This window comes from Trifolium pratense, linkage group LG4, assembly GCF_020283565.1.
Source record: "Trifolium pratense cultivar HEN17-A07 linkage group LG4, ARS_RC_1.1, whole genome shotgun sequence".
NCBI lineage: Eukaryota > Viridiplantae > Streptophyta > Magnoliopsida > Fabales > Fabaceae > Trifolium > Trifolium pratense.
This window is the reverse complement of record NC_060062.1, coordinates 11,756,014-11,769,350: the sequence shown is the minus strand read 5'-3', so window position 1 is coordinate 11,769,350 and position 13,337 is coordinate 11,756,014. Positions and strand designations below refer to the sequence as shown.

Genomic DNA, 13,337 nt, shown 5'->3' with positions numbered 1-13,337 from the left:
TTCTTGTTGTACAAGTACTTGCCACAGATCTCCAACACAAGATCTAACATTTACTTATACTTTAACCATCAAATGTGGATATTTCCTTCTCATATTCAAGACCATAATACAAATTTGTTTAAATTATTTTTTTATAAGTTGAAGGAAAAAAATTAATTCAAGTTAATTTTAACCAATAATTTCAAAAAATTTGTCAAAAAAAAAAATGAAAAATGTTGAATTTAATAATTTATCATTTATCGCATGTTACATATATAGCAGTGCATATGTAACCAAAAATATATAGCAGTGCATATGCATTGACAATTTGACATTTGGAACATATATGATATCAGGTTCTAAAACAAAGAGCTAATCATAATTTGAAATATTTTAAAATCTCTAAGTCAATACAATACAGGATAAATTTATTTATTTTTTACCAACAATAGAGGATAAAATCAACGAGCATATTTTGTGTATACTTGTCCTGCAGACTAAAATCACCATTCTATGCCTCGAGCAAAATCCTTAGAGAGACACAATGTTGTCACTTATCAGCTCCTATCTGCATCGTGAATTTTTGTCAAGAGTACAAAGTGTACAATAATTTTTTTTAAAATATAATTATATCACAATGCAATCTATTATACTTACTAGTAATTTATATTGCAAAGGTAATTTGGGTTGGGGAGGGTGTCTTAGACTCTTAGTAATGTCTTAGTAATTGGGTTCGGGTAAAAAATATTACATTGTAGTTGTATAGAAGAAATTAAATCCATTTGAAATATGTATATATCTTTATTTTATTTTTCTTGGTCTAAAATTAAATATGTATATCATTTTTTTAGTTTACAAGGCCAATGAAAATTTCATGCATACTATCCAAACTCTTCACCAGCTTAAATATGTATATCTATATTAGTTTTTTTTGTTAAAAAAAACTACTGAGCATATAAAAATACAGAGTAATCCATAAATGTTTTTTTTTTGAACCCATAAAAGTTGAACAACCCTTATAACATAAATAAATATGTATTTTTCTTTTCCAAATTTATTAAATTTTATCAAGTTTAGAGTATTTAGTATTTGCTATTTTGATTATAAATTTTTTTTTATGAAACCTATGTGAGATGTGAGAGAGAAATTCTCCAAGGTTGGGAAGGGGGAAGCTAGCTAGAAATTCTCCAAGATGTGAGAGTATATATTTTTCGTAGTTGATTAAGTCTGGAAGCTTTAAAATAAGATAAAATACATCTATTATATAGATGAGTACCTTTTAACCTTTTCTATTTTTTTTTTTGTTTGGATAGAAACCTTTTCTATTTCTAGTAATTATTGACAAACATTTTTAGTAGCTAAATATAAATTATTGGGATAACTAATTAAAAAAATAGACTATATTATTCAATTAAAACTTGTTTTCCGGATGTACAAAAAAATATTTGGTAGCATTGGCTACCCTATCTTAAATCATAGCTATGCCCTAAAATAGGAACGAAGATGGGGAATATTAAAGACGAGGACAAGGAGCGGAAGAGTTTAACTAATTAATTGTTACTAAAACATTAACTAAAGGAAAATTTTATCATCCATAAGTACTCCCTTCGTGATATTTTCTATGCAAATTTCACTTTTTTAATTTTATTGCATAATTAGACTATAATAAAATCCAAATATATTAATTATGCAATGAATCTAAAAAGGTAAAATTTACTTGCATAACCAACTTCATCAAGGGACAAGGGGCAGTGGAGAGAAGCTAGGGCACCCTTGTCAATAATCATTAATACAAACTATTAAGAATTTAAACTTTTGGCCAAGTCTTTCTACTTAAAAATTTCGATATTTTTCGATATTTTTTGCCAGAGGGTTTTGAAAATAAAGAATGATGAAATGGGAAGAACAAAGGGCTTTGGGCATTCATTTTTCTTTACGATACAAAGGGTGCGTTTGTTTTAGATTTTTTCTAAAAATATTTTTTTTCTTAAAAGTATCTATTTTATCATTTTAACCGTGTTTGTTATAGATTTTTCAAAAAATTATTTTGTAAAAATAATCATTTTAACTCCAAAATGAAAAGCTAATCCTAATAGTTTTTATAGAACTTACGTGTAGAAACTTCACATTTAAAAACAGATTTTTATGATGGTAAATAAACAGACAATAGCTTTAGATTTTTTAAAATATCTATAAATTTTTTCAAAACAAAATCATTTTTTAAAAGCTTAAACAAACACCCAAAATTCCTTGATCGAGGGAACTCACAAAAAGGAGAAAGGATTCTATCTATTGACATTATAGTCGAGTTTTTTTGCAAGGAGAGAAAAAAAAGAAAGAAAAAGATGGATTTAAGGATGAAGTACACACTTAAGGAATATGAGAATTTATTTTGAGAGAATCCACTCTCCACAAAAGTGTGTTGGAGGAGAATTTTAAGGGCTTGGATAAATTCTCCAAATCCAACCAACTCATGTTATAATAATACTCTTAATGTTAAAGATATATTAACCATAAACATTCATTTATCCTTCTCTACCTAAACATTCTAAAAAAAAATATTTCTATAAATCGTGTGTTCTCCATGCATGTATAAATCGTGTTTATAGAATTCCACTTATTCAATGCTATTAAAGAGAACAATTTTTTCATGACAAATATCATGAGAAATTTAAATGAATATCCACTTCCCAATTCCCATCACCCCTTTCCTAGTCTGCCCAAATAGCCGCACATTGTTTGCCAAATTATGTTTGTAAAACAACTACAGCGAGTATCCCTGACAAGCATGTACTATTTCTTAATGTAGAGAAGTAGTTCTCCTTCCATCTTTAACTCGATTCAAACATCGGTTATTTCTTCTTCCTTTTTGGTACAAAAAATCAGTTATTTCTATCATTAAAAGCTAAGTGCACGTAAAACCTCTAAAATATTCATTTGTTAATTTCTTTCCATCATTTCTTTCCAAATTATTTGATCCTTTATCAAAGTTTCATATTCCTACATAAAGCTAATTATGTTTTCGTGTTGTAGTCCTAAGAGCGGCGTCGCCGTTATTGTAATCAATAACTTAGAATGTTTATATCTCTCACTAAAGACTAAGTAAAGATATCTCTTGTTCAATAACTTAGAATGTTTATATCTCTCACTAAAGACTAAGTAAAGATCTCTCTTGTTCAAAGGGGGGTTGGATTGAGAGTGGATTATTCCTAAAATTTAGTTCAAAAGAGCTAACTGACCATTCAGTTCACCCTCTTGAGATGGGTGCAACACAAGGCCTATCTATTCTACTTAATCATAAAATTAGTATCATTGAAGAAAAAAAATCACAGAAGTAAAAGAATAAATAAACAAGAGGCACTAGTCATTCAATAGACAATTCAAATCAGGCTAAGCAAAAGACTTTTATTGTAGTTAAATATGGAACTTGTTAATATAAATTATTAAGATTGAAAATCACAAACCTGATAAAAACACATTGACAAGGTAGAGATTGAGACCCAGAATCACCAATCAAGAAGTCTATCTCACCACTTCAATGAAAGCTCCCAACATTGTGATAGAAAGATGATATAATCTTTAACTAGGAAGCGATTCTAGGAATAAAACAAAATCCAACAACCCCTAAATTAGAAGACAACATTTTTAAATTATTGCCACTACCACCACTTCATATTATTTGAATCCAAATATAGACTACAGGTCACTTGCACTACAGTTAGTAAATCTTAGATGTATATTAGCAAAATTATGACATCCCTACCAACTATTAGAAAAGGTTTCCAAGAACATAAAGTAACCCTAGACTCAATTCCCCAACTATCATAACATAAACATACTTTCTAACCTAACTAACAAACCCTAAATGTCATATTTGAAGCTACGATCAAGTCATTTATGCTTTTTAACCGAGGGACGGAGATTCCCATAGCATCAGCCTCTAACACATTCCTAAGCTGAGGCGGACACACCTCATAAAAACAAATGTCACCGTTAAAGAAATTCTTGTTCTCTATTAAATTTTCCCATTTTACAAGCTTACTTAATATTGCCATATTGCGGTATTGGTAGACAATTATACTCAAAATCATAGCCAGTGTAGGGTGTTCATGATCCGAAAGCCTATTTAGGGTCAAGTTTATGGTATATTTAGTAATTGCTTTTTTTTTCCTTCCATATACTAAGTATATGACCATTCTATCTTTTTATTTTGTTTGCACTTCAAGAAGACCAACAAGTCTCTTACATGCTCTCAGTTAGCTTTGCTCATAATTGAATTGAGTCTAGTCTAGGGTCGGATTCAAGTTAAAAAATTTGCTTAATTAAAATTTGGGACCAAGTGAGAAACAGGCAATATTTGTCCCCACTAGTTCCTTGACACCCCTATAGACAGTAAATCATTAATTAATAATTGGGTCATGCTATATAGTGCCCCGGGGCACTAGTTAAGGGACTAAAAATGGTAAACTTTGCATTGAAATTAGCTTCTTTTTTTAATATTTTAAATATATTGACTACACAAGTTCCAAGAAGATTATACTGTTTTTGGTTTCCTTAATAATTTTAAACTAAAAGTGGGTTAATTCTCCTAACTAAGAAATTCATCATGTAAAAAGTCGTGAAACTTGGCAGCCACCATTTAACCTTCAGTCCTCACTAAAAAATATATTTTGAACTACCTCCCATCAAGGATGAACTGCACCAATGTATTGAGCAATTAATAAATAATATAGAACAGCTAGCTCACAACCTAACGCGTAAACTGCTCAGATGTGAAAGAAAAAAAATCAAAAACTAAGCTGCACATTCATTTCTAGTTTTCCCATCAATCAAAACAAAAAATTTCAAAATAGAAAAAAAATATAGCCCCAGTTGCATAAAATATCAGCCGTTTATGCTTGATCACTCTGAATTTCCTCAAGTCTGACTGAGCAAAAAGCTTTACCCTTTTCCCGGCTATAAGAAATTCTATGAGGCTTCATTATTGGTCTAAGTAATTCTTATGAGGTTCCTATATTGAATGATTCAAATGAAGTGGTTCAATACCATGCCAAAAGTTCTGCAATTAATCAAGAACAAATGACAAATAATGTGATAACTGATAAGCTACAAAACTTAATCTTCTATTACTAGATATCCATAATCCAATCATGGTAGTGAAAGGTGAAAGTCACCAGACCCGAACTGCCAAAAGTGTGCTCCTCATTTCGTTTGGATCGAAGAACAAAATTAGAGAGAGGGAATTGCTACCAAATTACAATTTGATTCAATCACGTGAAAATCATTTATTGTTGTCAACAGCACAGCAGACCCTAGCCACTACAGGACACATACTGGCTGAGCAATTTAGCTGGCAGCCGCTATAATGACCAGAATAACAGTTGTCACAGTACTGCAGCATTGCATCTCAGAGGAAGATTAAAAATTCCAAAACAAAAAACCTCTAAATGTTGGGGCTTTTTGATTGGGCTATTTTAGGAACTTTACAGTTAAAAAACACCAAACCAGCATTTAGGATTCTCCTCTCAGTTTGTCTCACTCTATCTTCATTATTAGTTTTCTAAATGATGTACAATCCAATGATTAACAAATGATTTCTTGGTCAATTATCAAATAAAATTCATGTTTTTGCTCAGCATTATATTTATTAACACAATTGTATTATTTCCTTCTCTTCAAAAAACATTGCATCATTCTCACCAAATTTAATACTTTCCACAACACTTCAATTTTTTCTATTTTTCCTAATAAAATACATCTTTAACTAGAGCTAAGATGATGTTGATGAGATTCAACCTCAGTAATATATATAAGAATAGCAACAACTAGGCTAATTTTGATGCAAGAATTTAGACGAGAAATTTAAGCTCGTCCATGTTTCTTTTTTATTAAAAAAAGAAGCGGGGATACACAATCTTGTTCTTGTGGCGTACATGAACTAACCAGGTCAGTTGCAAGCCAATCTACTCTCTTTTTTAATTATATAAGAACCACTGGAATCACTGAAGTAGCACAGTTACTGCACACTTATAGTGATTTCTAACCAAGACACATGTCAAACCCTAATTTCAACAAGCAATATAGATCGCCAGCAACTATTAGCCTACAAGTTTGCTATGGAGGCAAAGGCAAGTTCCTGAAAAGGGTGTTGCCCTAGCACCTTTGACATCATTGAACCCAACATCTAATGATTACATGCTGTTGCAGCTCTCGGGATGTGGGTGTTGAGGGAATGTAATTTTAAATACATCAATTTTTTTATCTTATTAAATTTAAAAACTCAATATAAACTGAGTTTTAAAATGCAATTTATAGCATAATTGAAGGGCAAATTATAGTGGTATCTCTTTATGGTGAATTTGCAATGACAATTTTGTCCCCTCTTTATAGCACAGTAAAAATAAAATCTGGGTTTCAAGAAAAATATCAACGACACTAAAAGGGGAGAACCCTTTCTAGTTTCTATAAGATTAGATAGGCACCGTAAAAAAAAGATAACCTAGCCTAAAAATAACAGCATCTAATATTGAAAATTCGATAGGGTTGATCAAGAAACAATAACTAGGGAAAAACCAGGATATTCAGTTAACATCAACGCACAATCATCAACAGGAGGCTTCTATCAAAAATCAAAATATTGCAATCCATAAAATTTGTACTTACCAATTGCATGTAAGTAACATGTGCAGAATGAAATGACATAAACTGCTAAATAGAACAAAGGTTGAGACAACTATTCTAGTTATGAAGTATGGATTTCAAATTCAAAAACCAACAAACTTAACTGCCACAGGACTTCAGATCCAAAAAGCATCTCCATTTAACATGATAACTGCAACCTGAAATGAAATGAGCAGCATAAATAATTTTGAAAAAGGAAAAGTTGGTGGAATATTAAGTATTGATAAATGCAATCATACCGCAACACTTTTGGCGAAACAGCATGAGAGTGGATCATAACTACAGCAAACCACAACCATTCAATGCTTATTTCCGTGACCCTCATAACCAGTAGCTCGCATCTTGTTTCCATCTTCAACTGAGGATTGTTCACTGGGTATTCTAAAAAACAATAACAAAGGGTTTATACAAACGCTTAAATTAATTTTTTTCCGGAAGTATGAAACAACATATGATATCAACAATAAAAACCTACAGTTTCTGTTTCTTTGCATTTTGTTTGATTGTTTTAACTATATCCATGGCCATCTTCTGATGCTCCCTTGTTTGAGAATGCAATTCCAAGCCTTCGACAGTTTCACAGTCGACTTTGCATATCCGGCACCATCCCATACTGGCAGCCTTTCTTCTCCTCAAATTATCAAAGGACCTGGTATCTCCCTGAAAACACAAATCAATTTCAATTACCTTGTTTCAATTCACAAAGAAACAACTCAATCACAATATTCACCAAAAACTTTCACATTCCATCAACTCAACTTCAATGTCTCCAACTCTTATCTAAATGATAAGAATAACAGACAAAAATGAATGTCAATAATCAAAACTTAACTGTTAAAAATCCAGCATCATTATTAAATCCTGCATGGGAAAAGCTGCTCCTAAACCCAGGTTCACCGAGCTGTGGATGACCTGGCCGATTGCCTTTGGTAAAAGATTCAAAACTCCGAGAACCACTAAGTTCAAAGGCTCGCATATGACCAGGATGATCCCCAAAACCGATACGCTCCCCAAGCTGCAAATGTCTAGGAAAATCGTGTGCACCCAAATGCTCACCCCTTTGGAAATGGCCAGTAAATTCGTCTTGACCAATGAAATTGCCCCTCCTTGGATGTTCACCCATTCGAAAATTACCAAAACCGTCAAATTCATCTCTAGGCAAATGGCTAGGGGGATGAGGAAATCGACCATCACGGAATGCAATGCCAACTGAATCACCAAATCGACTTGCAGTTCTGCCTTCAAAATCATCAATACCTGACTTACTAATAAGACCACCAGAGAGGGGCCCCAATCTCCTGGAAGGCATATCAATGTATTCACTACCAGGACTTCTTGGAGCCATACCATCCATGTGATGTACCCCATATCCAGGACCTGGTCCAAGATGACCAGGATGAAGATTTGAACCTGCTTTCTTGATGGCCTCATCATGAAAACCAACTGGCCTCTTTCCAGCTTCATGTGGACCAAATGAATGATTTCCAAATTTAGAACCTGGCTCAGCATCCAAAGGATGCCTAGGGAATTTTTTGAGATCTTCTTCAAACTCTCTCCGATCAATATTTTGTTGACTAGGAATCTGAAAAGATTTGAACCTTTCATCTTGCACACCAAAACCTTCAGGAGTGTGTGGTGGAAAGTTGGATGCCATTCCACCATGCATATCTCCATGTGGGGGTGCACCGAACGGTGGCCCTCGAGACAAATTGGAAGCTCCATTATGGAAAGGTGGTTCATGAACATGGTTATATGGTCCTGCTGGGGGTCCATGAGGCTGGGGTTGAAAGTTACGCCCTGGAATATTAAACTGGACATCAGAACCATGTGGTTGCTTGAACATGGTTGGCTGAAAATTATCCATTGAGTTTAAGTGCTGTCCAGAATGATGAGCAGGTGCGGTTCCATGATTCCTGAGAAGAGTTGAAGCGTATGTTGCAGAGAGATGCTGATTTGGACCTGTTGGATGTGGCTGAGCTAACCCCCCAGGTCCATGACCACCATTGGTCTGAGAGTCAGCACCAGAAGGTCTTGGAGCACATTTATCGTCGCTATGCAGTTTGTCAGTTTCTGATTCAGATAATTTAGTGTCTGTCTTCAGCGGAGGTCCATCTTGAATCTCATTGCCTTGAACAACAGCATGCTCATTATTACTATTATGTTGAACCCCAGTGTTTCCAGAAGCCTCTCCCTTTCCAACATTCTTATGCAATGTATCACCATTTTCTAATGCATTAGCATTTGGACCTGAAGTCTTCACAGAGTGTGGATCTTCACTATTTTGCTTACTCCCAACCTCAGTTGATTTCAAATTTGTTTCCTTTTCAGATTTCAACTCATTTTTTCCAAGTTTCCCAGAGGCAGAGTCGGTTTGTTGCTCAGTGACATTTTGTTTATCAATTGGTTCTGGTGCCCTTGACTGCACTTGATTATTAACAGGAATTGTATTGGCAGATTGTGCAGATGGCTGTACATGTCCTGCATGATTGGGAATTGAAGGCCTTCCAACAGCATTTTGAGATGGTGCAATATTACCCTTGGGCTGTGGATAAGCCTGCTTGGGAAATGAATTTACTGGACCTTGGGGTCGTAGATGAGATGGCATGGGGATCTGGTGTTGCGCAAATGGTTGTTGAGGTAATATTTGTTGAACCGGTTGTGAAATAGGACGTTGATTATTGGTTTGTCCAGTTTGTTGATTAGGATTATATCCTGGCTGCTGCTGCTGCTGCAGAGGAAGGGTGTTTTGACCTTGCTGGTTAGGATACATAGCATGTGACTGATTTGGGCGCATCATTGGAGTTTGCTGAGGAAACTGATTCTGCATCTGGACAGCATGCTGGCCCTGCTGGTGTTGAGGCCCACTTTGAGGATTCAAGTGGATATTAGATTGAGGGGCTCCCACTTGCATATTCTGATGAGGCAGAGGTTGGGGATAAGACTGATGACCTGTCACTGCATGTGGCATTGCATTTTGCACTTGAGGTTGTACATTAGGAGTCATGGGTTGGTGGGATTGCATCTGAGGCTGAGAAGGATGTTGAACTGCAGCATTAGGTTGCATTTGTGAATGAACTTGAGGTTGAGGAACAGGATACTTCTGAACAGGTTGCTGATTTTGAGGCTGTGAATGCTGCATTTGAGGATGAGGTTGCTGATAAGGAGTGATTTGCATATGGGGTTGAGGTTGCCCAGAATGAGGCTGAACTTGGGGGTAAGGATAAGACTGTGGCTGAGGGAGACCATGGCCAGGTGGGTGACTCATCTGACCATGTGGCTGTACAGCAGGTTGAAGCTGTTGTGGTTGTTGGTGAACTTGCATCTGATTCTGAGATTGTGGGACCGCAGGAGTCTGCACATGTGAAACCGGTTGTGCTTGAGGTTGAGGCTGTGACAGGGGTTGTGCTTGTGGCTGAGGCTGGACATAGGCCTGCTGGTATTGTGGAACTGCAGCCTGTTGATAGGCGTAATACTGTTGATACTGCTGTTGGTATGGATCTTGTCCGGGGTATTGCTGGTAGTATTGTTGATATTGTTGCTGCTGATACCATTGCTCTGCCGTTGGCTGCACAACAGCTTGACCTAAAGCTTGGGTTTGAGATGCCGGGTTGGGTAGCTGATTCGGAACATGCCCAGCTGCAGTAGTTGCAACAACTGTTTGAGAAGTCACCGGTTGTGAAGCTGTGTCTGCAGCTGGAGCAGCAGTCTGGCTCTGATCAGTAGATGCAACAGCAGTAGCACCGGTAGCTGAAGGATCCTGGGTAACGGCCCCCTGCTGCATCTGACCCTGCCAATTAACAAGCATAAGAATCAGCCTTCCACCAATACACGAAAGACACATATAAATGAATATACACAACACTTACAGAACAAGTTTGTGCATGTTCTTCTACTTGACGATGCACTATTTGAATCCCACACCTATTGCAAACCACCGGAGAATTTCCAAAAGTACATCCAGAACAATGAGTTGTACAATCAGACAAAGTTCCTTGCCATGAGCATCCACTCCTATGGTACAGGCAATGAACTGCTATTTTTCCAATAGTTTCAGCCAATGGCTTATTCGACTCTTTCAAAGGCTGCAATTAAAACACCCAAAATACAAATTCATAAACACCTAGCTAAAAGTCTAAAACAAAGGAAAACACTGCACATTGCACATAACTTTATAAGTACATTCAAATGAGAAGTAAGAAAATAACCTTGGAATCGGCCTCGGTGACCAAATAACCATCATAAGGACAAGCTCTGGTAGTACTCACGACATACGTCAAACACGGCTTACAATACAAATGAGTACATTGCGACTGTAAAGCTTCATTCGGAAACACAAGAAGACGACAAACAGGACAAAAATACTCTCCAGCAAGAGATTGAATATTAATTATGCACTCATTATCAAAACCCATTTTTTAACTATATAATCACAGCTTCACCTCCAATCATGCATAAACCTAATTACCAAAACACAATAAATAAATTCAATCAAAACAATGAACTCTTAACAGATATTAAACAACAACAACAACAACAATAATATTAATAATAATAATAATAATAATAATAATAATAATAATGATAAAATACACGAATTAATTTAATTAAGCTTGAACATGCAAAAGAATGTGGTGAATCTACCTAATGAAAACAAGAATAGATAAAACCTAGAAGAATTTGCGAAGATTCGATAACCAAAAGCTACGGATTGAACTCGAAAACGAAAAACCCCAACCGAACCTTTTAAGGAAAAATCATGAATCAGAAAAAATTGTGGAAGATGGTAATTTTTTGATAGAGAAGAGTTGAAATGAAGTGAGAAACGGTTACCAGAAAGATGAGATCCAAGGGTTGGAGAAAGATTGCGTTGTGAGCGAGAGAGAGAAAGAGAGCGTAGCCGAAACGAAGAAGGTTCAGTGCAGAATGAAAATATGCGTTTTTATTAGTGAGACGGGTGAAGGTGAAAACACTTACAAACAAAACAACGCCTGTGTTATACCCCCTAGACTCGTTAATTACCCCTCCCCTGGACTCTCTTGAATCTGATATTTTTTTTTATCTTTTTTTAAAAAAAAACAACAATGTTAACAGTATGATAAAGTCTACGATTAATGTACCAAAAAAAAGTTTACGATTAATATGACAAACTTCAAATATCTGAAATAGTCATGCATTCGATCAGCAATGTTGATGATGTTAAAGTCATTGAATCTACACTGAATTTAGATAGAAACAAACCTGCAAATCTTAAAAAAAACAAACATCGTACCAAAGCGGGAAATCAAAACAAACAACGTACAAATACGGAAAATCAAAACAAAAACTCCGCACTAAGACAGGATTAAAACAACACTTGATGAAAAAATCACAAAAGAGAGAACTCAAATAAAACCTAAAAATTTGTGGATATCACTTAATCAATCCTGATTCCTTGGTATTTGTATGATAATTACACATTATTAGAAGGCAAACGAGTAATAAGTTACGCCGTCAATCTTTTTTTAATGATAAAACTAGTTTTTTTAAAAACAATATTCATCAACCTAGAAGACACAACATTGATATGGATGACATTTTGAACTATTTGTATAAAACTCGCGACCTCTTGTGTTAGGAAGTCAAAACTGTCAAACATAAATGGTATAAAAGCATGTTGAATGTCATAACGTGTTTTCATTCTTTTCTAATGTTTGGTCTCTTTGCTTAAAGCAGCTTTGAGGACCGTGTGTCCAACACTAAAAGCTTCGGTCCACAATCCCATAAGTGGTGAAACCTCGGTCATGTCCACACATGCATGTTTTCCCCCATCCACCAATACACCATAATATCCGCATGTTTGAGAGTTGATATTTAGTCATGTGGAGTTCACAAGCACCTCTTTTTTCAAAGATATTCATACGCACCTAAAAATATCAAAAAGGACATATCGAACGAAGTCGTACCTGTATTTGAAGCTTGAAAACTTTTTACAATGTACTATGTGCTCCTCAAAGTTATCTAAACACGCTTTACGTCAAACGACGTAAACCTCATCAACAAGAAATAAAAAAATCATGAAAGATTATTTTAGATAGTACGATACTCTACTGGTGACATATGCTGACATAATCCATGTCAAGAAGAAAATCATGAGCATGCGCTACCTGCAAACATCCAAAACCAAATTCTATCTTGTGGTCATGTCAAACTTAACTTTTCGCTTTTTGTTTAAAAAGGCTTTAATATATTTTTTATTTGAATTTGAATTATTTTGAGTAACAACTTATACTAGCATATGACAATGGTTTTGGTCCCCTTAAACATGCGGTGATGCCTATGAAAAAATTCGACCGGAAAAAAAGTCACCTCATATATCATGGCTTTGTCTAACATGCACTACTTGATTAAGTGGTGCATGGTGCACAAGTCTTCGATATTTTTATAACGGATACGAATTTTACAAAATCCACCGTTGGATGGAAATTTTATATCGTTTAGATCATCCATAAATTTTTTAAATTTTTTTGACAATTATTTGATATGTTATTGAGACCCATCAAGATTAACGGTATTCAATAAAAATCCATAAAGCGTTAATTTTGATGGGTCTCAACATCATATTAAATGATTTTCAATTTTTTTAAAACAATTTATGAATGATTTATATGATATAAACTTTCAATCCAACGATGAATTTT

General features: G+C 34.9%; 1 protein-coding gene across 5 annotated transcripts; it reads right to left on the bottom strand.

Annotated features, from left to right (window-relative positions):
• Positions 1-213: 213 nt before the first annotated feature.
• On the bottom strand, positions 214-11,693 carry LOC123924389 (altered inheritance of mitochondria protein 3-like). 5 transcript variants are annotated; one of them, XM_045977263.1, is made up of 10 exons: positions 11,491-11,642; positions 11,302-11,400; positions 10,866-11,117; positions 10,527-10,742; positions 7,493-10,447; positions 7,136-7,320; positions 6,900-7,041; positions 6,765-6,818; positions 3,444-3,575; positions 301-547 (listed from the first exon to the last, which is right to left on the bottom strand). In XM_045977263.1, exons 3-7 carry the CDS (start codon positions 11,070-11,072, stop codon positions 6,960-6,962), a joined length of 3,645 nt encoding a protein of 1,214 aa, XP_045833219.1. In that variant the 5' UTR covers positions 11,073-11,117; positions 11,302-11,400; positions 11,491-11,642; the 3' UTR covers positions 301-547; positions 3,444-3,575; positions 6,765-6,818; positions 6,900-6,959. The 5 variants fall into 5 exon arrangements, with proteins under 5 accessions (XP_045833221.1, XP_045833219.1, XP_045833218.1 ...); XM_045977265.1 differs by lacking the exon at positions 11,302-11,400 and having other exon boundaries at positions 214-547; positions 11,491-11,639; XM_045977262.1 differs by lacking the exons at positions 3,444-3,575; positions 11,302-11,400 and having other exon boundaries at positions 323-547; positions 11,491-11,639.
• Positions 11,694-13,337: the final 1,644 nt, after the last annotated feature.

Bases quoted from the DNA above. Each gene is read 5' to 3' on its own strand.
- LOC123924389 (XM_045977264.1), bottom strand. From the start codon at position 11,072: ATGGGTTTTGATAATGAGTGCATAATTAATATTCAATCTCTTGCTGGA. The intron at 10,743-10,865 runs GTTATTTTCTTA...TTTTAATTGCAG, and splicing joins TCACCGAGGCCGATTCCAAG to CCTTTGAAAGAGTCGAATAA. The intron at 10,448-10,526 runs GTAAGTGTTGTG...GTTAATTGGCAG, and splicing joins AACATGCACAAACTTGTTCT to GGTCAGATGCAGCAGGGGGC.